At 43.1% G+C, this 25,572-nt stretch overlaps 1 protein-coding gene across 47 annotated transcripts in view; it reads left to right on the top strand.

Moving 5' to 3' along the window:
* Positions 1–25,572, top strand: part of ANK2 (ankyrin 2) — a 380,522-nt gene that overhangs the window by 237,540 nt on the left and 117,410 nt on the right. For all 47 annotated transcript variants that reach the window (XM_066234064.1, XM_066234103.1, XM_066234095.1 and 44 more), the window contains 3 exons: positions 13,532–13,630; positions 15,288–15,386; positions 24,507–24,605. In XM_066234064.1, coding sequence (XP_066090161.1) covers positions 13,532–13,630; positions 15,288–15,386; positions 24,507–24,605 — 297 coding nt within the window. The remainder of the gene's footprint in view (positions 1–13,531; positions 13,631–15,287; positions 15,387–24,506; positions 24,606–25,572) is intronic.

Raw genomic sequence — 25,572 nt, 5'->3', positions numbered from 1 at the left:
ACGTGTCGTTTAGCAGCGACCAGTTACCCAGACCCTTGGTGGCTGCGTTCCTCTCTGCTGTAGGACTCTTACCATGGTAATGGATACAGTTGGGATGGGGAAATAAAGAGGATGAAATAAGAAAAAGTTCCCCTTGCTTCCCCTGATTGGTTTTTAGTTATGGATTATATAAGAAGAGGTTGAAAATAATGACTGAAACGAAATTTTTGGATTTTTTAATTCATCCTATTTCTTCCATCAGGTCTGTAGAACAAAGGATGCATTTTGGATATTATTGGGTCCCAGGGGTGTTGAGAACTTTTGTGCTATTTAGACTGGGATTTGTATGCGAGGGATTTAAGTGTCCAGTGTGCTCTAGTACTCTATGATGGTGGTACGCTTACGTGTGTGTGTAAGTGAGCATGACAGAGCGGGCTGGGAAGTGACCAACCAGCTCTAAATGAACAGGAGACGTTCACTTTTTTTTTTTTTTTTTGTATTTTTCCAAATTGAGAAATGCGAGGAGGCAGAGAGACAGACTCCCGCATGCGCCCAACCAGGAGCCACCCGGCATGCCCACCAGGGGGCAATGCTCTGCCCCTCTGGGGCGTTGCTCTGTTGCAACCAGAGCCATTCTAGCACCTGAGGTGGAGGCCATGGAGCCATCCTCAGTGCCTAGGGCCAACTTTGCTCCAATGGAGCCTCGACTGTGGGAGGGGAAGAGAGAGACAGAGAGGAAGGAGAAGGGGAAGGGTGGAGAAGCAGATGGGTGCTTCTCCTGTGTGTGCCCTGGCCAGAAATCGAACCCAGGACTTCCACACGCTGGGCTGATGCTCTACCACTGAGCCAGCTGGCCAGGACAAGAGGCCTTCTTCATCAACATAACCCTACCACCTACCACCCACAGGCTCCCGTCACCTATCCTGTGTGTCACTCCCGCAGGGTTGGAGGGGAACATAGGGAGCTGTTGACAGCCTCAGGTGCGGCTTTTGCTGAGAATTGTGAAGCCCTTTGTCTCTGGCCCAGGAGGACTCGTGTCTGTACAGCATCTGAAACTGGGGCAGTTCAGTTCCATCCCTTGTAGGGAAGACAGAACCCTAGGTCTCCCTGGTTCTCGACACTGACCTGGAAAAGGCCAGTGCCTTTGTCCCCATGTAGAAGATCTTCATTCTCTGCTGTTCTTACCCATCTGCTCTTCATTTCAAATCTTCTTAGATATGTTTTTTATTGTTCATTCGAATAAATATTCGAACTTGAGGTACACTAGTTACTTTAATAGAGAAAGACTACCCAAATTTCTATAGGATGTATGAGCTACTTCCCAAAAATGCCTGTGAGATGGGACAGGAAATATCCATCTAACAGGTTACCTTAGATTTGTGTGTGTGTGTGTGTGTGTGTATGTGTGTGTGTATGAGAGAGAGAGAGAGAGAGAGAGATAGGGACAGAGAGACATGAAGGGAGAGAGATGAGAAGCATCAATTCTTCATTGCGGCTCCTTAGTCTCCTTAGTTGTTCATTGATTTCTTTCTTATATGTGCCTTGACCAGGGGGCTACAGGAGACCAAGTGACTGACTGCTTGCTTAAGCTAGCAACCTTGGGCTCAAGCTGGTGATCCTTGTTCAAACCAGATGAGCCTGCACTCAAGCCTGCGACCTCAGAGTTTCAAACCTGGGTCCTCCACGTTGCAGTCTGATGCTCTATCCACTGCGCCACTGCCTGGTCAGGCAGGTTACTTTAGACTTAAAAAAAAAAAGTATATTAAATTTCTACCTTTGCTAGGGACTAGGCAATGAGACTTCTTAGTTCAATTAGGTAAAGATTATCATACATTATGCCAGAAGGAACCCAGGGAGAATGAAGTGAACTCAAGTCCTCTTCACTTGGAAAGTATAACAAATGTATTTAATTGTGTGAAAGACTGTAGAGTATGTTTAGAAAAAAAAACATTTCTCAGCAGTAAATACTCAATTTGCTTTATGACCAACACTTCTTGAGTCCTTAAAAAAGTTCTTAGCAGCCTAATGTATGTATTTTGCTTGTCATGGCCAACTGACTGTCCATTGTTGTGTTTCTATAAACATTTATTTTTGTGAGAAGGCAGAACTCAAGGGCTCAAGTTCAAGTTCTTTCTCCACTTTCATCGAGTCCTTTCAATTCAGAAAGTGGCAGTTTTTCTCTGATTTCTTGCACAATATAATCGGACATTCAATTGTACGTCACTGGGTTACAATGCAAATTAAATGATGAGATATCAAGGGACATTCTGTGGTATACTTGCTCTCATTGCAGTGTTCAAAGGGACATTTCTTACATTCACCTGTATAAAAAGCACGCGGCAGTAATACTTCCTAATTCAGTGAAGCCCATGCTGCATAGAGCGGAGAGAGTGTGCTCCAGACACATTTTGCTCTCTTGTGATAAAACTGAATGTCCACCCTGATGTTAACTGAGGAGAAAGAACAGCTCATGTTTCTGTTAAAGAAGAATTCTCTCAGAAGGCTCTTCTGCCATGATGAGTGTGCTAGGAAACGCAGACACGAACCATGTTCTATGGTTTGATGTGACAAGGACCTGTGTGTGGGAGGCACTACTGGGCTGGTACTAGAAGCTGTCTGAGGTTTGCAACAACTATAAAAGGGGTGACCAGTTTCACCTGTCTGCCTCCTTCCCACCACTACCCCCCCACCCACAAAGTGAAAAGTAGCGAACAAGCCACAACAAAGCATTCTTCGCTGAAATATGGAAACATTCCTAACCCATGATGGTGAGTTAGAATTGCTGGTGTGGCTCCTGTGAGAAATTTGGATTTTTTAGGAATGTGACTCGAGGGTCTCGCCACACGGCTTACCTGCAAAGCAGATTCTCAGAGTTGGCTGAGGCATACCCAGAATGCAATCAGTAATCACTCCCCACTTTGGATCAATCTGTATGCTAGCTCATATTCCCAGCATAAAAACAAGTCAAGGCAGAGTGGAATTTTTTTCTGCTAAACATTAAACAACCTATTCAATTGCCAATGAAATCCATTTTTGGTTAGAAATTCTAAAACTGAAGATCAGCATAAAGAATGTACTTGTCTTGTTTCTGACAGCCAGAGGGCACACGTTCAGTGATATGATGGCAGTCTCAATTCCAGGCATTTTATTTATTAAAAAAATTTTTTTTGGATGACGTCAGAGTAATGGCGGGGTAGGAAGCGATATCGATAAATCTCCCCCAAAACTCAACAAGATCTTCAACCAGAAACAGAAAAACCTATACTTGGAGCCTCCAGATGCTTCGCAATACACCCGAAGGTACGGTCGAGTGAAAAATTGGCTAAATATATAACCAAACCCCAAAGGAAATAGGGAGTAAGAAATGCTCCGCCTTCCTCACTAACCTAAACAGGGCAGCTTTCTCTGGTAACTGTGAATATAGAAACTGAGGCAGGCAAAGGGGGTGAATAGATCCAGGCCATGGCACAAACGGCCGAACCAGGCTGTGGCACGGAGATCCAAGCCGAAGAAAAACTGATCCTGTGGCAACCCAGGCAATACAAGCTAACACTCGCGCCAAACCCAAAGAAAGAAAGACAAGCGGGGCAGCCATTTTACCCGATCTCCTGGTCGGTGCGCAGTTAGTGGGCGAGAAATTTCTTCCTAAGCCCTGGGAGTGGGTGACCGTGTTACCCCACAGAGAGGCAGAGTAAGAGGCCTTTCTGTGGGCCGAAAGCAGAATCTCTGGGCAGCCCCAGCACCCTGGGAAAGCCGCGCACAGGAGGGAGCGAGAACTAATTCCAACGGTGGAAATTTTCCGTGCTGGTGGGGGTTCCACTCAGAGGGAAACGTGGCCGGCCTCATATCCTGGTCTGCGCGCGTAGATAGGGAGTGAGAGATTCCTCCGAGTGACTCGGCAGTGCGCACCCGTGTTATCGCACAAAGGGGCAGAGTCAGGGGCCTTTGTGTGGGCCAAAGCGGAATCTCGGGCTCCCACAGTGCCTTGCAAAAGCCGCGCATGGGGACGGAGCGAGAGCCAATTCCAACGCTGCAACTTTTACATGCGGTTGGGGGTTTCACTCAGAGCGTGAGACTGCTGGCCGGATATCCTGGTCTGCGCACGCAGACAGTGAGTGAGAGTTTCCTCCAAGCGCCCCGGAAGTGGGCGCCCGCCTGTGTTACCGGACAGAGTGGCAGAGCCAGAGGTCTTTGAGTGGGTGGAAACCCCGCCTGATTATGCTAGCAGCTCTGACTGACTGAGCCTTACCCAGAGCCCTGTGCTGAGTGGAAATAGAGTGGGGAGTTGCCAGCTCTTTGAGCCTCTTACTATCCAGGCAGAGGCAGCAGCAACCCCATAGCTGGATTATCAGGCTACTAATTGAAGAAGGAAAGACTAGGAGAAAGGCTCCAGGAACACGGACTCTCTCACTGTCAGAGCCTATAAATGCTAATGAGCCTCGACTGCCAACGAGACTAAAGCACAATACATGACATTGCCATAGAGACTTATCAGCTGCAAACCTCTACCTGAGCGTGCCAAAGGGGCAGAACCCGGAGTACAGAGTCACCGACCAGGAAGAGGGAGAGAAAAGAAAAAGGAAGAAGATAACCTCTCAAAACCAAGAATAAACTGCAGATTTTATAACCTATCCCATTTTATTATATTTGTTCGTTTGTTTCTCTTATCTTCATTCTTGATACTTTTTTTCCTCCTCCAATTTGGCCAATTAACTCTCTGCCGGTCTTACTCTCTCCTCTCCTTGAACTACACTACCCATAAGTGTTACATCTCCCATTATCTTTTCTCTCCTCTTCCTTTCTCTCTATGAGGGTTGCACTCCAAAGCCCTTAACTCTCTCTCTCTCTCTCTCCTTTTTTCTTCTTTTAGTGGTTCCCTCTTTTTTTCTCTCTCTCTCTTTCTTTTCTCCCTCTATATTAGTTTCTTCCTTTCTCCTTTACATCTCCTCTCATTCAAACCTCAATAACAAACAAATTATCTTATCTGGGACTCAAACTTATGTTTGTGGCATTTTGGGGTTTTTTTACTTCACCTTTTTAACTCACTAGCAGTGCTCCCATCCCTGGCTCTCCATTTTATCTAGTTCTTGTTCCACTAAATACAATAGTAATTTTTTAATTTGTCCCCCCATTTTTCTGTTTTCCTCTTATTCCTCTCATCATAACTCTTAGACAACCAACACCTAAAAGCAAATCATTTTATTCTTGACACAAATTTTTTCCTTATTTGCTTTTTGTGAGTCCATACCCCTTCTTTTTTTCTTTTTTCTTTTTTTCTTCTTTTTTTTGCCCCTTTATTACTTTTGCCCAATTCAGGCCCTCCATCACAGGCATTGTTTGTTATAATTCACAGTTCACCACAAGATTTTCTCAAGAAAGAAGGGAGAGGAGAGGAGAGGAAAAAAGGAGGGGGGGAATAATTTCCTTTTTAAAAAATTTTTATTTTATTTTATTTTTCTTTATTTAATTATTAATTTTTTAAAAAAAACTCTTCGATTTTTTATTTTTTTAAACTTTTTATGCTTTATTAAATCTCATTAATACTATCAACAAAACCACCCTCAGATGCCATTAAGGAAGAGAAAATCAAATATCATGGATACAAAAGAAAGAGAGGTAGCACAGCTAGATGAGGAAAAATCTATGGAGAAAAAATTTAATATATTGGAAACCTTGGAGTTAAATGACAGAGAATTCAAGATAGAAATCCTAAAAATCCTCCGAGATATACAAGAAAACACAGAAAGGCAATTTAGGGAGCTCAGAAAACAACTCAATGAACACAAAGAATATATGTCCAAGGAAATTGAAACTATAAAAACAAATCAAACAGAGATGAAAAACTCAATTCATGAGCTGAAAAACGAAGTAACAAGCTTAGCTAATAGAACAGGTCAGATAGAAGAGAGGATTAGTGAAATAGAAGACAAGCAACTTGAGGCACAACAGAGAGAAGAAGAAAGAGACTCAAAAATTAAAAAAAATGAGATAGCCCTACAAGAATTATCTGACTCCATCAAAAAGAATAACATAAGAATAATAGGTATATCAGAGGGAGAAGAGAGAGAAAATGGAATGGAGAACATACTCAAACAAATAATAGATGAGAACTTCCCAAGCCTGTGGAAAGAACTAAAGCGTCAAGTTCAAGAAGCAAACAGAACTCTGAGTTTTCTTAACCCCAACAAACCTACTCCAAGGCATATCATAATGAAATTGACACAAACCAACAACAAAGAAAAAATTCTCAAGGCAGCCAGGGAAAAGAAGAATACAACATATAAAGGAAGGCCCATTAGATTATCATCAGATTTCTCAGCAGAAACTCTACAAGCTAGAAGAGAGTGGACCCCAATATTTAAAGTCCTGAAAGACAGGAACTTTCAGCCACGAATACTATACCCATCAAAGCTATCCTTCAAATATGGAGAAATAAAAACATTCACAGATACAGAAAAGATGAGGGAATTTATCATCAGAAAACCCCCACTCCAGGAATTACTAAAGGGGGTTCTCCAATCAGATACAAAGAACAAAAAAAAAACAGAGCCACAAGTAAAAGCTCCAAGAAGAACACAATAAAACCAAATTTAAACTGTGACAACAACAAAAAGAAAGGGGGGGGAGAAGATGAAGATTAACAGTAGCAAAGGACGATGGAGTGCAAAAGTACTCACAAAATAGTTCGCTACAATGAACAGGGTAGGGACCCTTTTCATTACTCAAAGGTAACCACCATTGAAAAAACCACCACAGAAGCACATGAGATAAAAAAAATAGCAACAGAGGAAAGATGTATGGAATACAACCAAATAAAAACAAAAGATAGAAAAACGAAAGAGAAGGATCAAACAAGACACAAAACTAACAGAAAGCAAGATATAAAATGGCAATAGGGAACTCACAAGTGTCAATAATTACACTAAATGTAAACGGATTAAACTCACCAATAAAAAGGCACAGAGTAGCAGAATGGATTAAAAAAGAAAATCGAACTGTATGCTGCCTACAGGAAACTCATCTAAGTAACAAGGATAAAAACAAATTCAAAGTGAAAGGCTGGAAAACAATACTCCAAGCAAATAACATCCAAAAAAAAGCAGGTGTAGCAATACTCATATCGGATAATGCTGACTACAAGACAGGAAAAATACTCAGAGACAAAAATGGCCATTTCATAATGGCTAAGGGGACACTAAATCAAGAAGACATAACAATTCTTAATATATATGCACCAAACCAAGGAGCACCAAAATATATAAGACAGCTACTTATTGATCTTAAAACAAAAACTGACAAAAATACAATCATGCTTGGAGACCTCAATACACCGCTGACGACTCTAAATCGGTCATCCAAACAGAGAATCAACAAAGACATAGTGGCCTTAAACAAAATACTAGAGCACCTGGATATGATAGACATCTACAGGACATTTCATCCCAAAGTGACTGAGTATACATTTTTCTCCAGTGTACATGGATCATTCTCAAGAATTGACCATATGTTGGGCCACAAAAACAACATCAGCAAATTCAGAAAAATCGAAGTTGTACCAAGCATATTTTCTGATCATAAAGCCTTGAAACTAGAATTCAACTGCAAAAAAGAGGAAAAAAATCCCACAAAAATGTGGAAACTAAACAACATACTTTTAAAAAATGAATGGGTCAAAGAAGAAATAAGTGCAGAGATCAAAAGATATATACAGACTAATGAAAATGACAATACGACATATCAGAATCTATGGGATGCAGCAAAAGCAGTGATAAGAGGGAGGTTCATATCACTTCAGGCATATATGAACAAACAAGAGAGAGCCCAAGTGAACCACTTAACTTCCCACCTTAAGGAACTAGAAAAAGAAGAACAAAGACAACCCAAAACCAGCCGAAGAAAGGAGATAATAAAAATCAGAGCAGAAATAAATGAATTAGAGAACAGAAAAACTATAGAAAAAATTAATAGAACAAGGAGCTGGTTCTTTGAAAAGATCAACAAAATTGACAAACCCTTGGCAAGACTTACCAAGGAAAAAAGAGAAAGAACTCATATAAACAAAATCCAAAATGAAAGAGGAGAAATCACCACGGACACCGTAGATATACAAAGAATTATTGTAGAATACTATGAAAAACTTTATGCCACTAAATTCAACAACCTAGAAGAAATGGATAAATTCCTAGAACAATACAACCTTCCTAGACTGAGTCAAGAAGAAGCAGAAAGCCTAAACAGACCTATCAGTAGAAAAGAAATAGAAAAAAACATTAAAAACCTCCCCCAAAATAAAAGTCCAGGCCCTGACGGCTATACCAGCGAATTTTATCAAACATTCAAAGAAGACTTGGTTCCTATTCTACTCAAAGTCTTCCAAAAAATTGAAGAAGAAGCAATACTTCTGAACATATTTTATGAGGCCATCATAACCCTCATACCAAAACCAGGCAAGGATGGCACAAAAAAAGAAAACTACAGACCAATATCTCTAATGAATACAGATGCTAAAATACTAAACAAAATACTAGCAAATCGAATACAACAACATATTAAAAAAATAATACATCATGATCAAGTGGGATTCATCCCAGAATCTCAAGGATGGTTCAACATACGTAAAACGGTTAAAGTAATACACCATATCAACAAAATAAAGAACAAAAACCACATGATCTTATCAATAGACACAGAAAAGGCTTTTGATAAAATACAACACAATTTTATGTTTAAGACTCTCAACAAAATGGGTATAGAAGGAAAATATCTCAACATGATAAAGGCCATATATGATAAACCATCAGCTAACATCATATTAAATGGCACTAAACTGAAGGCTTTCCCCCTTAAATCAGGAACAAGACAGGGTTTTCCACTCTCTCCACTCTTTTTTAATGTGGTACTAGAGGTTCTAGCCAGAGCAATCAGACAAGACAAAGAAATAAAAGGCATCCATATCGGAAAAGAAGAAGTAAAGGTAACACTTTTTGCAGATGATATGATCCTATACATCGAAAACCCCAAAGAATCCACAAAAAGACTACTAGAAACAATAAGTCAATACAGTAAGGTCGCAGGGTACAAAATTAACATACAGAAGTCAATAGCCTTTCTTTCAATGCCAACAATGAAACAATTGAGAACGAACTCAAAAGAATAATCCCCTTCACGATTGCAACAAAAAAAATAAAATACTTAGGATTAAACATAACAAAGAATGTAAAGGACTTATATAATGAAAACTATAAACCATTGTTAAGGGAAATTGAAAAAGATATAATGAGATGGAAGAATATACCTTGTTCTTGGCTAGGAAGAATAAATATAATCGAGATGGCTATATGACCCAAAGCAATATACAAATTTAATGCAATTCCCATCAAACTTCCAATGACGTTTTTTAAAGAAATAGAGCAAAAAATCATCAGATTTATATGGAACTATAAAAAACCCTGAATAGCCAAAGCAATCCTAAAGAAAAAGAATGAAGCTGGGGGCATTACAATACCTGACTTCAAACTATATTATAGGGCCACGACAATCAAAACAGCATGGTATTGGCAGAAAAATAGACACTCAGACCAATGGAACAGAATAGAAAGTCCAGAAATAAAACCACATATATATAGTCAAATAATTTTTGATAAAGGGGCCAACAACACACAATGGAGAAAAGAAAGCCTCTTCAATAAATGGTGCTGGGAAAACTGGAAAGCCACATGCAAAAGAATGAAACTGGACTACAGTCTCTCCCCCTGTACAAAAATTAACTCAAAATGGATCAAAGATCTAAACATAAGACCTGATACAATTAAGTACATAGAAGAAGACATAGGTACTCAACTCACGGACCTGGGTTTTAAAGAGCATATGAATTTGACTCCACAGGCAAGAGAAGTGAGGGCAAAAATTAATGAATGGGACTACATCAGACTAAGAAGTTTTTGCTCAGCAAGAGAAACTGATAGCAAAATAAACAGAAAGCCAACTAAATGGGAAATGATATTTTCAAACAACAGCTCAGATAAGGGCCTAATATCCAAAATATACAAAGAACTCATAAAACTCAACAACAAACAAACAATCCAATAAAAAAATGGGAAGAGGATATGAACAGACACTTCTCCCAGGAAGAAATACAAATGGCCAACAGATATATGAAAAGATGCTCATCTTCTTTAGCTATTAGAGAAATGCAAATCAAAACGGCAATGAGATACTACCTCACACCTGTTCGATTAGCTATTATTAGCAAGACAGGTAATAGCAAATGTTGGAGAGGCTGTGGAGAAAAAGGAACCCTCATACACTGTTGGTGGGAATGTAAAGTAGTACAACCATTATGGAAGAAAGTATGGTGGTTCCTCAAAAAACTGAAAATAGAACTACCTTATGACCCAGCAATCCCTCTACTGGGTATATACCCCAAAAACTCAGAAACATTGATACATAAAGACACATGCAGCCCCATGTTTATTGCAGCATTGTTCACAGTGGCCAGGACATGGAAACAACCAAAAAGCCCGTCAATAGATGACTGGATAAAGAAGATGTGGCACATATACACTATGGAATACTACTCAGCCATAAGAAATGATGACATCGGAACATTTACAGCAAAATGGTGGGATCTTGATAACATGATACGAAGCGAAATAAGTAAATCAGAAAAAACCAGGAACTGCATTATTCCATACGTAGGTGGGACATAAAAGTGAAACTAAGAGACATTGATAAGAGTGTGGTGGTTACGGGGGGGAGGGGGGAATGGGAGAGGGAAAGGGGGAGGGGGAGGGGCACAAAGAAAACAAGATAGAAGGTGACAGAGGACAATCTGACTTTGGGTGATGGGTATGCAACATAATTGAACGACAAGATAACCTGGACTTGTTATCTTTGAATATATGTATCCTGATTTATTGATGTCACCCCATTAAAAAAATAAAATTAAAAAAAAAATTTTTTTAAGATTTTATTTATTGATTTTACAGAGAGAGGAGGGGAGAGAACAAGAAGTATCAAATCATAGGTGTTTCACTTTAGTTGTTCATTGATGTGCTTCCTGTGTGTGCCTTGACTGGGCAGGCCCAGGGTTTTGAACCGGTGACCTCAGCATTCCAAGTCAATGTTTTATCCACCGCGCCACCACAGGTCAGGCCCAATTTCATGGCATTTTAAAAGAAGGCAGGTTAAGAATCGACAGCATTTACACCTAGAATTCCACCCCCTCGGCCGTGCCTTTAACGAGCATTCTAGCTTCAGTAGGTGTTTGTGCTGAAGAAATCCTGAAGGCACGTGATCCTTAATTAGATTTGTTTGTGGGATGGAGTCTGGTTGCTGACTGCTCCCTTACATAGATGATTTTAATCTCATTCTCGATCAGCTTTTCAGTACAGTGCACATACATTGTAGCAATTTGTTGTGGAATCTGTGTGTTCCCCCAAAAGGCACTGTTTCCTTATACATTTTCTTTTTTTTAACTTAAGCCTCAGCCTTATAATTAATTGAGAAGAAGGCTGGTCAGTTTTTGGAAATGTGGATTTAAATGTGTGTGTGTGTGTGTGTGTGAGAGAGAGAGAGAGAAAATGAAGTCAGCTATATTTTGAATTCATGAAAAGAGATCCGTGGAATCAACTAAGATGACTATTTTTGAAATTGTTTCATTTAAATATAAATATGGTTTTGAACTTTGTAAGTTTTTACATCATGTCAGCTTTATTCTAGTTGAGATAGTGTCTTGTTTTGCCTTTGTTAATTTTTAGAAAAGTTTTGTGAATACTTCTGGAAACACAAATCCTAGGAAGTCCAGTGTCCGAATGGTCTGTTGTGTAGGAAGTTGCGGGCTTTCCGCTGAGCAGACGCTGTTGACTCTGGAGAGTGAGAATGTATTTATATTTAAACCCTCCCACTTCAGGTGTCAGTCACTTACTGAAGAAAGTCTTACATCTTTTTTTTTTTTTTGTATTTTTCTGAAGCTAAAAACAGGGAGAGACAGACAGACGCCGCATGCGCCTGACCGGGATCCACCCGGCACGCCCACCGGGGCGATGCTCTGCCCACCAGGGGGTGATGCTCTGCCCCTCCGGGGAGTCGGTCTGTCGCGACCAGAGCCACTCTAGCGCCTGGGGCAGAGGCCAAGGAGCCATCCCCAGCGCCCGGGCCATCTTTGCTCCAATGGAGCCTCCGCTGCAGGAGGGGAAGAGAGAGACAGAGAGGAAGGAGAGGGGGAGGGGTGGAGAAGCAGATGGGCGCTTCTCCTGTGTGCCCTGGCCAGGAAATGAACCTGGGACTTCTGCATGCCAGGCCGACGCTCTACCACTGAGCCAACCGGCCAGGGCCAGTCTTACATCTTTTAAACATCGGAAGCCTCAAGCCCTTCTATTTTAAATTCGTCAAAAGTGACGGTCAGAATGTTATGGTTGACATCACTTTCAGACCAGTCTGGAGCACCCGTTTTAAGTAATAAAGGATTGATGACTCTACCAATGTTTGAGTCTAGTAAAAAATATAAACAAGATTCTCTGCAGCCTGACCAGGAGGTGGTGCAGTGGATAGACTGCTGGACTGGGACGCAGAGGATTGTGAGTAAATTATAAAAGCCTGAGTTTTACTTATTCTCTGTAAGAAAATCATTCAGTCTAAGATGTACAATCACCACAAACAGGAAACTTGTCATAAACCAAGGACTCTCCTTATTGTATGTCAAGATATGTAGATGTCAGATTTATTAAAATCTTCAGTGAGTTTTTCTTTTTTTTTTTTTAACTTTTTTTTAAGATTAAAAAAAATTTTAATTCATTTTAGAGAGGAGAGAGAAAGGGAGAGAGAGAGACAGAGAGAGAGAGAGAGAGAGGAGAGAGAGACAGAGAGAGAAGGTGGGGAGGAGCTGGAAGCATCAACTCCCATATGTGCCTTGACCAGGCAAGCCCAAGGTTTCGAACTGGCGACCTCAGCATTTCCAGGTCGACGCTTTATCCACTGTGCCACCACAGGTCAGGCTTCAGTGAGTTTTTCAATGCTAGATTGAGTAACTGCTATTTTTAGGAACTTAAATAGATGGGAACCAGATATTATAGGACTATCAGAAATTATAAAATAAATTAAAATCAAAGAATGCCAAAAAAATTAGTGACATAATGCTCAATGTCTTTTAGGTGCAATATTGCCATTGCCAAGTGTGTGTGTCTCCCATTCCTTACAAAGTAAGACTTATTTAAAGTTGTCTTATGATCTAGAAAAGCTGGCAGCATTTTATTTCTGGCTGGCACAGTAAATGATAGAGAGTTGCTCTTTTCTCTCAGTCTGAAAGTATTTAGACCTATCATAGTTAAAAAAAAAAGTTTGTGTTTACATGCCATGGCCTTATGCCCGTTTCCAATGAATAGTTACCTCTTTGCCTGTCTGAATAAGAAACACCGGAAATTCATCTCTGAACGTAGAAAGGAGGAGAACCCTGGGACGGCGAGTCTGTCCACTTCCGGCTGTAAATGTGCTCAGGATCACGCCTGTCCCCTCCTCCTTCCCCGCGTCTGACACCCTGTTTCTTCTCCTCTAGAATGGACTCAACGCGCTGCACTTGGCCGCCAAGGAAGGCCACGTGGGGCTGGTGCAGGAGCTGCTGGGCAGGGGCTCGGCCGTGGACTCCGCCACCAAGGTAACGGTCACTCCCGCGGGCAGGGGGAAGTGATGTGGGGCTTCTGTCCCAGGGTGTCCCTTTCGGGGGTTTGCTGCAACACCAGGAAACTTAACAAAGCAGGCCTTAAATGGAAACCCTTCCTGTTCTACCTTGCAGGGTTTGGACTGTTTTATTTAGGGACATATCAGACACGACACTGGATTCTGTATGTCGAGTTTCTGCTATTTGGATTTTTCCTTCAATTCACAGAGAAACCCGATAACTCTAATTCTCTGTAGATAGTAGCACCTAATTTTCCTAGGGTTAAGTCATTTTTTAGAAAGAAATGGATGTAGTAAACATCTCAGTAAAATGGGACCAGTCATTTTCACGCTTTAAATTGTTATAAATATATATTTTAAATGTATTTACTTGACTCAGTAAGAAAATATACAGAATCCTTGATACTCTAATAGAAAAGAGAGTTTGGATCATGGATTGAGTCACTACAATGAAATGAGATCTTGTCACTACACTGTGTTTGTAAGGGAAGTGGACTCGTTGCTGCAGACCTATGGAGTGTGCGGTGTGCTAACAACTGGCTTCCTTGTTGATTCTGCTTTTTGCTGGGATGCCTTTGAACCTTGCTGTTGGGGAGTCATTTCAGCAACAACAGGTGTTTTAAAAAATATCAGTGGTGACAAATTTTTGCCATCAGAAGGTGAAATTTCAATTTGGAAGGAAACAGTAGGCAATCTGAATCAGCCTGCTGTCCCCGGCTGGAGTGTGACCATCCATGTATATGAGAGATGCAGGGAGAAGTTGCAGTTAGGGTTAGGGTAGGGGTTGGGGGAGGGGGTTAGGGGTAGGCACTCAAGCCTGCAGCTGGGACATTCCTCTAATCAGAAAGACAGAGGGGGCACGGAGGACACTGGGGACAGAGCCAGTTAGCCTGGGCTTCCCTCACCTCACGCGTGAGTGCTGGAGTGTAGACTGGCCCTGCTCGCAGCAGGGTACACAACAGAGAAACTTAGAAACAAAAGACTCTGACAGCTCCGTAGAAGTTAAGATGTTAAGTTCACAGTATGCAATCAGTTTTTTTACTTTGGACATAAAGAGCATTTCATTAATACTTTTCTTCACCCTAGCAAATAAACAAACGTTTCAAGAACATCATTTTGAACATCTATCCAATTACTTGCTTCCCCCGAGTTGCCATAGCGACATCACATATTCATTCAACCAACCGCTGCTTGGTCGCTTGAGTCTTGATGGTCACTTTATTTTTTCCTTTGCTTTAAAAACTCTATTAATGTTTTGAAATATAGGTTCCCTTTTAATCCTAGATTATAATTGTAGCATCTTAGATCCAGGGAAAAAGAACAACTAATTTAAAGATCCTCATTTAAAGAGGAGGTAGCTGAGCCCTCCCAAAAGTATGTGAGTGACCAGTCACAGCTCAGCCTGTGCACGTTCTTCACATGACACGGGAACCAGGACAAGAAAGGAAGACACCGTGGGAAGGTCTGTGTCTTGACAGTGAATGAAGGACCCCTCCCTAAGACCAGCCACTATTCTGACAGAATGACAAGTCCTAACCACTGGAAATGACCAGCAGAGTTGAAATGCCTGTCCATTTTGATTTCTGCCAAGTTTGGGAACTGCTAACATGGTCTGCTATGTTTCTTCAAAATAGAAGGGGAACACGGCTCTTCACATCGCATCCCTGGCAGGACAAGCAGAAGTTGTCAAAGTGCTCGTGAAGGAAGGAGCCAACATCAACGCCCAGTCGCAGGTATCATGTTCAGAATTCTCTCCGGCGTAGGTGGATTTGAGTTAGAACAGCTTTGTGGGGTTGGTTTAAGGCCTTTAGCCAGCTGTTGGGTAGAAAAATTTACTAGAAATACTTCAGTTACTTGTTTTAATCAAGTTATTTTATTAACCCATCCTATGATCTTCCTTCCTCCCTCCCTCCCTCCCTCCTTCCTTCCTTCCTTCCTTTGCCACAGACCAGCGGGGCTCCTAATAATGGTGCAGAATTAAGGAAACACACTTATTAAGAAAAAATGGGACTGGGAGGACTCTTCAATGCTGATGGCAGTATCCAAGTGCCCCATAGCCCCAGTTTGCTTTATTATATAGCCATATATGCAAATCAAGGAAGTCCTTGATACAAAGTTACACATCCGAGGCTAAAACAGGAACTCTCCCAAGGCACAAACAGGAATCTCCTACCATGCATAAGTGAAATCAACCAACATCTGAACAAACAAAGAGTGAAAGGAAGGGCATGTATATAAATTGCTTCCAGCAACTTAAGGAAGCAAGTGAAGTGGGTGCAAATACTCAGCATCATAGCCAATATGGAGGTGGAGGAAGGAGAACTTAGCCTTTTGCTAAGCCTCGAATCTACAAAGGCTTTTTGCCATTTACGGTCCGCAACTTCCCTCCTTCCTTCCTTCCTTCCTTCCTTCCTTCCTTCCTTCCTTCCTTCCTTCCTTCCTTCCTTCCTTCCTTTCTCTCTCTCTCTCTCTCTTTCTTTCTTTCTTTTTTTTCTTTCCTTCCATCCTCCCTCTCTCCTTCCCTCCCTCCCTCCCTCCCTCCCTCCCTCCCTCTCTCCTTCCCTCCCTTCCTCTTTTCCATGTATTATGATCTCCCTGTTAAATATAACAGAAAATTTGACAAGTGCACAGCCTGACATCATTGTCTGTAAGTGCATTAAAAAGAAGATAAACTATGTTTTTCCAGGATGACTGACATCTGTGAAATATACACTGTTCATGCGAGTTCTGTGTTGCTCTGTAAAAGTATATTCTCTCCTTAAATTTTAAAAATTTCAAACAATCAGCATTCCAGTGGTAGACCTTCTGTAAAGTGTAAACCACATTATTCTGCTTATGTCACTCCAATGCGTGAACTTCACTAAACACCCTAAGGGAAACAGGAAAGCTGGGGACCCCCAGCCTTGGGGTGCATACAGTAACAACTGCATAGGACAGGAAATGCATGTTCTCAAAATGAAATTAAGAAAAGTTATAAAAGAATAATCAAAATACATCATACTAGGCCCTGGCCAGCTATTCAGTGGTAGAGCATCGGCCATGTGTGTGGAAGTCCTGGGTTTAATTCCCGGCCAGGGCACACAGGAGAAGCGCCCATCTGCTTCTCCACCCCTTCTTCTCTCCTTCCTCTCTGTCTCTCTCTTCCCCTCCTGCAGCCAAGGCTCCATTAGAGCAAAGTTGGCCTGGGCACTGAGGATAGCTCTGTGGCCTCTGCCTCAGGCACTAGAATGGCTCTGGTCCCAACATAGCAATGCCCCAAATGGGCAGAGCATAGCCCCCTGGTGGGCATGCCGGGTGGATCCCAGTCGGGAGCATGCGGGAGTCTGTCTGTCTGCCTCCTTGCTTCTAATTTCGGAAAAATGCTCCCCCCGCATACACCATACTATAAATATTTTTCTGGCAGAAAGAGGGAGGAAGTGTAACTTTACCCTTGGTATCTATTGTGTGACTGTGTAGAAATGGCAGTGCCTAGCTTTACAATCAAGTCCATACCTTCTCTCTATTTTTAAGGCTTTTAGCTCTTCTGCTCACACAGGCTAAATATCATGGGGGCAACTGGCAAAACCAGCCAGGCCCTCTGTCTGGGCGGCTGGCACGCTCTGGAATACCTGCCCGACGGTGCAGCCCCGGTGTTGGTTTGCGGGCACGTTGTGAAGCCAGCACATCCAGGCAGGGCCGTTGGAACCTATTTTTGTTGCAGCTCTGATTTTTCCTGGGAGGATAAGGAGGTGAGAGGCCTTCCTCGTGCCCTGTGATGGGTGAGCTTTGAGGAGCCCCCTCTGCCCTCAGAGCTAGTCAGGTCCCAGTCGAAGCTTTTCTGTTCTGAGTTCAAGAACTCCCTGCCTGAAGACAGACAGCTTTAGAAGGAAGGCGTTGCCATGGGCGCCCCTGGGCTGGCGTGAGGCGGCCTCCGTCTTGGGAGGGGTGGCACTCCACTTCAGGGGCTGATTAGAGTTACTTTTCCTGGAGAGGGTTCTTCCAGCTCTCCCCAAGAACAGCCTCCGTCAGCACGTTCAGACAACCCACCTTGAACTGCTTTGAGTCAGAAAGTTTTAATCTCAGACCATCCCTTGTGGCTCCTTCAGGGCCCGAGCATGCAAGGCCTCCCCCGAACTTGTCCAGTTTGGCGTGGGGCCCCTTTGCCATCCACAGTCCAGACGAGCCAAGCCATTCACACTGGGATATGTTAGGTTTGCTGTTAAAGATTGGGACCAGTGTTCTATTTTCTCAGAGACTGTCACGCCAGTAATAAAAAAAACCTATTTGGTTAATCATGAATTGAAAGTATTTTTTTTGGTATACTGTTCAAGAGATATCAAAGAATTGCAGCGAACCTTGACTATTTTAATCCGGAGAGTCAAAATGCTTGGATCCTTGGTACATTTGCTCAACCTCAAAATAATAACACAGCAAGGAATGAAATTATTACTGTAGCTTAATTCAAGAACAGTTATTTCAGGTTTATGAATTTTACTCTGTTGGGGGAAAATAAAAGCACTCCACGGTGATTCTTACTGAATTAATTTTCTCCACGTCACGAACCTATCCACAGCAGCCAGTGTTTCTGCCTTTGGAGGTAACACCTGTCTGTCCTCTTGCATTGACGCTGGTGGGTCAATCATGAAGTTGCTCAAAACACAACATTTTTAAAGCACTTACTGTCTGTGCCAAGCCAACTGTAGTATATTCTTAACAGAAGAGCCTGGTCATAGATGTTGTTCAGCAATCTGAAAGTCTAGGAAAATGTATTTAAAGGAAGTGGATCAGGAAATTAATTTCCATTCAATACGAAGATATTCCTAACTCTATGTTAAGGTTTTTATCTCCGACACCAAAACGTTTTTATCATTTCTCTGGGGAATCATCAGGCCACAACGTCTGCAGATTTAATTTTAGTTTTTATTTTAAAAATTGTTTTATTATAGATACACCATAAAGGCATTTATGTCAATCATTATAAAAATTGCTTTGGGGAAGTGAGAATGCTTTTCATCCGGGGATAGATGAACTTGCCATTTCTATCAACAACTTAAAGTTAGCATAACAGGTGCAAAACTAACAGTGGAAGGAAAACTGACCACTTCATGCCTTATTTTGTATTTACCATGCACACAGAAAACACTATTTTAAAACCTCATCCCTTGGAAGAACAAATGTATTTCCTGAGAATGATTCACCTTCTATTTTGCAGTTTAACCTCTTCCTTAAAAAAGTCTATTGCTTGTTTTTTTCTTCTTCTGCAGATGCATCTCAGGGTTACTGAAATAATATATTTTTAACATGATAAAAGTACCTTTTGGTTTTAATGCTGTCGTTTCTGTGAGTCACTGTGATACTCCCAGCTTTCCTGGCAAGTGCTTTATTTTAAACTAATTGCGGTGGTCAGAGGTAGATGGTAGAGTGGATGTCTGTTCAGCTAGGATGCCTTCCATGGCAAGCAAGTGGGACCGACCTCCTCGCTGGGCTGATGAGAAGTGACTGTCTCAGCACGCGTGACTGGGACGTTCAGACAAGGAAGGCAAGCACCCCTTGTTTTTAGGAAGATTGGTCCAGCTTGATGAGAAGGGTGCACTGGCGTGAGTCCCTTGAAATACGGACTGTAGTTCATGTGCATTCTCGGTGATTCCTCTGCGGGGAGCTGGAGGCAGGGGTATGGTAGATGCAGCAGAATATTGTATGGCCAGTGGTCTGCATTCAAGACCACTTGTATTCAAGCCAGACCCAGACAGGACAAAGCACTGTCACAGTTGCTGCTGAAGCGCACGGTGCAGCAGCGTAGTGGGAAGAGCGCGAGGTTAGAATTACTTTCGTGTGGGTTCAGATACCAGCTCCTCGTGGTAGGTAAGTAGTGTGAGACTTTGGGCGGCTTCCTAGTCCAGTTCCTATTACACTGGGGTGGGGGCGGTGAAAACGGCAGGATTCTTTCAGGGACCACGAAGGCAGAAATCACCCTGAGCATAAGCAAATTCAAGTAAGATCATGGAGGTAGGTAGGTCCTCTTTGTACAACAGCAGGGTGGTGAACTCTTTTGCAGATTGCCATGAAATGTCTGGTGGAATGGTCCTCAGACCAGTGATTGAAACTCAAGGGTTAACAGATCTATCACTTATTTCCATGGGCTGTTAAGGTTAAATAACAATTAGAGAGGAGTAGTCTTCTCTCTCAATATCTTACCCACTGGAAGAAAAAACTGAAAGAATGCTCGTGTCTAGTATAACACAGGACGTTGGCCATCACGCCAGCTGGGCCAGCCCCACTGCTGACACCAGTCAGAGACTGCTGCTCTTCTCCAGTTGATGGCTTCAGGGGAAACAGAGCACTCACGGTCTGACTCCTGGATGGGAGCCCCGTGGCCTCGGAGTACTGAGTTTGGAGTCCTTCAGAGCTCAGGCTTGTTCACACCTCATGTGGGTGAATGACCGCCTTCTCTGTTAAATGACCCAAATAGTGGAGTTGTGAATAAAACAAGAGCACGTGGCACACACTCCATAAAGTTGAGCCTCCCTAGAAAGATACGGAACATTCATCGTTTTAATGTCATAATTTAATGGTTTAGTTATAACCCTCTATGGGGAACCTTTGGAGAGATGAAGGTAATTAAAATAACTCATTGTTTCAGAACCTGGTCAAGAATTGTCAAATCCACATCCTCTGAGAAAATCTATACAGCATTTTAATTAATAAGATGCCTTCTTAACCACCGAGCAAGTGTATCATTGTATCTTGTGTTCCTTTGCGCTGAAGACACCCACCGAGGACCCAGAAATAGTCTGGTGACTATAATTAGTACCTGTTGGGATTTTTTACATCCTCTGCAGCTGTGCGTTGATGATATATTTAGGGACGTAACTTGAGTCATCCTGACCTTAAGGCTGAGTGATCATTTGGGGATGCTTCCTGGGCTTACCTCTCGTTTGTGGCTAACACAGAGGAAGATGGGACGTAGTACCTGGGATGGTGATCAAAGTCATAATATAATTCCTCTTTTGTGCTGACCTCTGGGACAAGCCTGCTGAAGAATTCTGCTCGGGAACACCTAAATCGCAACACTGACCTTCCTACAAAAAAAATGGCTTTATCAGAAGGGAAATTTTATTTTTGTGAGGTTCAAACCCAGAGCTCTCTGTAAACATTCCTATTTTTTCCTGTTGGACTGGGTTGTGCAGTTGGTCAGGGAGTCTTCCAGTAGATACAAGAGGGTGTGTGCAACACTCTCAGGACACTGGCCAAGGGCACATAGAACATCATAAAGGTTCATAGCTGTGATTTGCAAACTCTCAGACTCTAACTGGCTTCTTCTCAGCAGATACACACTAGGGACTCAGGTTCCTCCTTCCTTCTTACTGATGCAAAGACTTCATCTTTGTTGATTGCCACCATGACAGAGGAGGGCAGCATGTGGCTTAAGACCCACCAGTCTTGCCTGACCAGGTGGTGGCGCAGTGGATAGAGCATCAGACTGGGATGCAGAGGACCCAGGTTCGAGACCCCGAGGTCACAGCTTGAACACGGGTTCATCTGGCTTGAGCAAAAAGCTTACCAGCTTGGACCCAAGGTTGCTAGCTTGAGCAAGGGGTCACTCGATCTGCTGAAGGCCCACGGTCAAGGCACATATGAGAAAGCAATCAATGAACAACTAAGGTGTCGCAATGAAAAACTGATGCTTCTCATCCATCTTCGTTCCTGTCTGTCTGTCCCTATCCCTCTCTCTGACTCTCTCTGTCCCTGTAAAAAAAAAAAAAGACCCACTAGTCTACTAGGATGCACCCCCGTGTGGCTCTTGGGAGCACAGACCGCTGTCCTGGTTATTTGGGGCCGAGGAAGACTGTGCTGAACTCTTGTGACTCTGCACCAAAGAGCCGCCATGTCTAGTGCTTTAACTTTAGGGTTTCTGAACGTGGTGTGTGGAGAGAGCTGTGTGACCAGGACATCTGAAAATACCGTCTGGGGCGTGAGCTCCTTCACTGCAGAGAACGGAGGTAGTGCGGTCAGCGTGAGGGTGTGCCAGCGAGGTGGGCCACGGCCACATGGGGGTAAACTTTTGTTGGGTGGTGTGCTCGCTGCTACTGCTGCAAAACAGGTTACCTCAACGCTCTGGGGCGTAAACAACGACTGTAACCGCCACCGTCTCTGCACAGATGCTCAGAGTCAGTCCTGGCTTAGTGAAGGGTTGTCTTGGGTAAAAGCTCCCAGAGGGCTTTCCTGATGCCGGAGGACCCCGGGTCCCAGGTGGGTTCTCACACAGGGCAAGTTGATGCTGGTTGTTGGTGGAATTCCTGTCTATCTGAACTGGTGCTGAGGCAGGAGAGAGCAAGGCAGGGTGGTGACTTAAGCCTCATGGGTGGAGGGGATGTGAACGACTAGGCTGGCCCATGGCCATGGCGAGGGAACGAGCCTCCTCCATTTGAATGCAGGAATGCCAAAGAATTTTAAGACGTCTTTAAAAGTCATGACAGGCACTCACTCAGTTGTAGAGCATCAGCCTGGCGTGTGGATGTCTAGGGTTTGATTCCCGGTCAGGGCATACAAGAGACGCACCCATCTGCTTCTCCACCCCTCCTCCTTCCTTCTCTCTCTCTCTCTCTCTCTCTCTCTCTGTTTCTCTCTCTCTTCCCCTCCCACAGCCATGGCTCGATTGGCTTAAGTGAGTTGGCCCAGGCACTGAGGATGGCTCCATGGCCTCTGCCTTAGGCACTAGAATGGCTCCGCTTGCAGTGGAGCAACGGCCCAGATGAGCAGAGCATCGCCCCCTGCTGGGCATGCCAGGAGTCTGTCTCTTGGCCTGCCCTCCTCTCACTAAAAAAAAAAGTCAGCACAGGCATATGAGGGACTTGGAGCCTAGTTTACTTTATTCACTTGACCATCTTAACAGATATTTATGGAATACCTACTATGTGCTAAGCAGTGTAATGGGCACTGTGTGAGGCCTCTCAGAGACGGTGATGCTGTGTCCAGGCCTGTGAGATGAGGACAGGTCAGCCTGTCCCAGCATCTCTGCCTCTGCTGTGTCCTCTGACCTCCTGTTTGGTCCTTAACCTCCAGCTGCCTGGTCTGCAGGGTGTCCACTCAGCCTCCGGATTAAAATTCCTCAGCTGTGGAAGGCTGGGTTGGCTCTTAGCTGTACTATTTTCATCTGGGAAAATAGGGCAGTTTCTTCTAATCCCTGATTGGACTTCCTAAGCTGAGCAGCATAGGAGAAAGAACAGATAGAATCACTGAGCCAGACACAGAGACGTGAATGTATGTGCCACCAAACGTCTTCGCGGGCACGTATCGCTTTCCATGTTATCTGTCTGGCCAAGAGGTCTTTGACTTATTTTGAAAACATTTTTAGACCTAAAAGAATTACTTTTTCCTGGGAAAAAAATCCAAAAAACAAACTAACACTATGTTGGATTGTATGCTAGACTTGCATGTGTATGTAAAGTAATCGTCATAGAAAAAAAAAATCACCTGAAATGATGCACATCAGTTGTTCATAGTGGCCAGTGACAAGTCAGACTTTGGAATACGGTTGAGGAATTTTGCAACCCACCTATTTTTATATCCAAGTCCACGGAGCTCCACCTGCTGCTGTGTGTGTGAGGTATTCCCGGACCTCATAATGTCTTCAGTTCATTCCTCTTACAGGGAGTCTCAGTTTTAAATGTTTCTCCCCCATTGGAAGCCTGCAGATGGTCTTTCACAATCAAGTTTTTAAACATTTCTTTTTGTGTTTACATCTTGCTGGCTCTTCGCCACATTGAATAACCTCCATGCGTGTGCTGTGTCTACAGAGGAATCGTTCCAGAGTTCCTTTTCTCCCCTCTTTAAGTTTTTGAAAACCCATGCCATCTTGTTCTGTGTTTTACCTGTTCTCCTTAAATGCAGGGAACTCTCAAACTATGTTTCAGATGGGGACAGTTTTTTTTTAAAGAATGGCTGGATTTGAGAGTTTATGAATTATTTCACTTTTTTTTCCATAAGTTTTGTGTGATGAGGAATTACATATTACAAAGGGTCCAATGGAAAAAAAAATGCACTGACTTAAACTTCCGTGTTCAACTCATTACAAAATTTCAGTGATTTTTAAATCCATGATGATGTGAGGATGTTACAGTGTTACCACAGTAAGGGCTCGGTGAGGACGGGTGTCGTTTACCACTGTTTCAGGTTTCCTGTTGGGGCTGGATTTTGGTAAATAATCGAATGTAGGAATGTAAGAGTTAATGAACCGTACAATTTCATTAACTGGCTTAGAAAAGGATACAAGATGATCACCATCAACCAAGCTACTTCATTCAGAACACTGAAGCACAGATTTTTAAAAATTTTCCATCACATTTGCAGTCTTTCTTGGCTGATGGTGGAATGAGTGATAATTTATCCCTTTAAAGATGCTAATGTCAAAACTGTGTACAGTTCGGATAAGGGTGGTCTGTTTAAATAGCTTATGGATTGATAGATATAGATGATAGAATACGAATCCTCTTTCAGACACCATATGTGGAGAGGGTTCTATAGATTAAGGATATGTAGATATTGAGCTACTACATATCTTTGGTTTAACAAGCAAGTGTTAAGAGATGAGAAGTGTGCATCCCTGACCAAAATAAAGACAAGAACTGGAACTGTCTCTCTTGGGTCCCTGTCTCATTCTCTTAGGACTTGTGTATGGGCATTGGTGTACTCTGAACTTGTCTAGTTTTATAGGAGGACACGCACATTTCACCCTCCAGCATGAGGAATGTGGTATGTGAACCATTTCAGAGGTTCACTCCACACAGCATTCTCTCCTTCTTCGTCTTATGCTCTTCTTCCCGCTTGAAGTGTCCCGAATGACTGACCGCGTCTCTTTGATCCTTTGTCCCCAGAATGGCTTCACTCCTTTATACATGGCCGCCCAAGAGAACCACATTGATGTTGTAAAATATTTGCTGGAAAATGGTGCTAATCAGAGCACGGCCACCGAGGTGAGTTTGCTAGCCGGACAGGTGCCAGGGTCCAGTGCCCTCCTACCCTAGCTGGGCAGGTGGCCTCGCTGCTGTCTAAACCACATGCGCCGGCCCTCCAATGTGGCCATTATGACCCGGCTCCCTGGCCCCAAGGGGAGGGCCTGCCCACGCAGGTCCGTGAGCTCATGGCTCGATTTGGGAGTCGTCCCTTCATTCCGACGTGCAGTCATGTTTCCATCAGGTCAGTACGCCCTGGGTGCAGGGAACTCCACGCTCCTCCACAGTTGGGTTCTAGTACATTCTGCCCATCTCTTTCCATCAGGATTTTATTTTTGTTGGGCTCCAATGCAGCCCTTTCAAGGAGCCAAGTTTAAGTGATTGGCAGTAATGCGTAGGTCTTCATGTCGGCGCAGTTTTACGGGGACCAACCACGTCACTGAACAAGCGGCTCCTAGGGAGATCGTGCGGCAGCGTCTGTGACAGCGGCAGCACCTGACTCCAGTGCTGGGCATTTCAGTTTTTAACCATTTTAAGGAATAAACTGAATTTTTACTGGCCGGACATACATGAACTTAGTTATTTAACGTGCCCCCAACCCCCCACGGCTAGCCAGAATGATCATGAAGAAACACACGTGCACAGACCTTTGCACATATCTGTAAAAATGATGAAGTCTTTATGGCTGGTTACTATCAATGTCTTCTACTATCTCAGGTACAACACAGTGAACGTGCCTGAAGGCCTGGCCTGACCCCACTGGCAGCCCTCATTTGCAAACATTAAATAATGACTAATCGAGAGACTGTGAACACTTCTAAAAAAAAAATCTGATGATGATGAAACCATTCAGTACGGGCAGTGAAACTCGTGTTTGAAAAGAAATATTTAAAATTTTGAGATGTCCCATAATAACAGCAATTAGCATGGACACACGGTGACACAAGCCACGTACATTATAATTGGGGTTTCCTTTACGTGTGGCTCG

The sequence above is a fragment of the Saccopteryx bilineata genome, chromosome 1 (assembly GCF_036850765.1).
Source record: "Saccopteryx bilineata isolate mSacBil1 chromosome 1, mSacBil1_pri_phased_curated, whole genome shotgun sequence".
Classification (NCBI taxonomy): domain Eukaryota; kingdom Metazoa; phylum Chordata; class Mammalia; order Chiroptera; family Emballonuridae; genus Saccopteryx; species Saccopteryx bilineata.
This window is presented reverse-complemented; position numbering and strand designations above follow the sequence as displayed.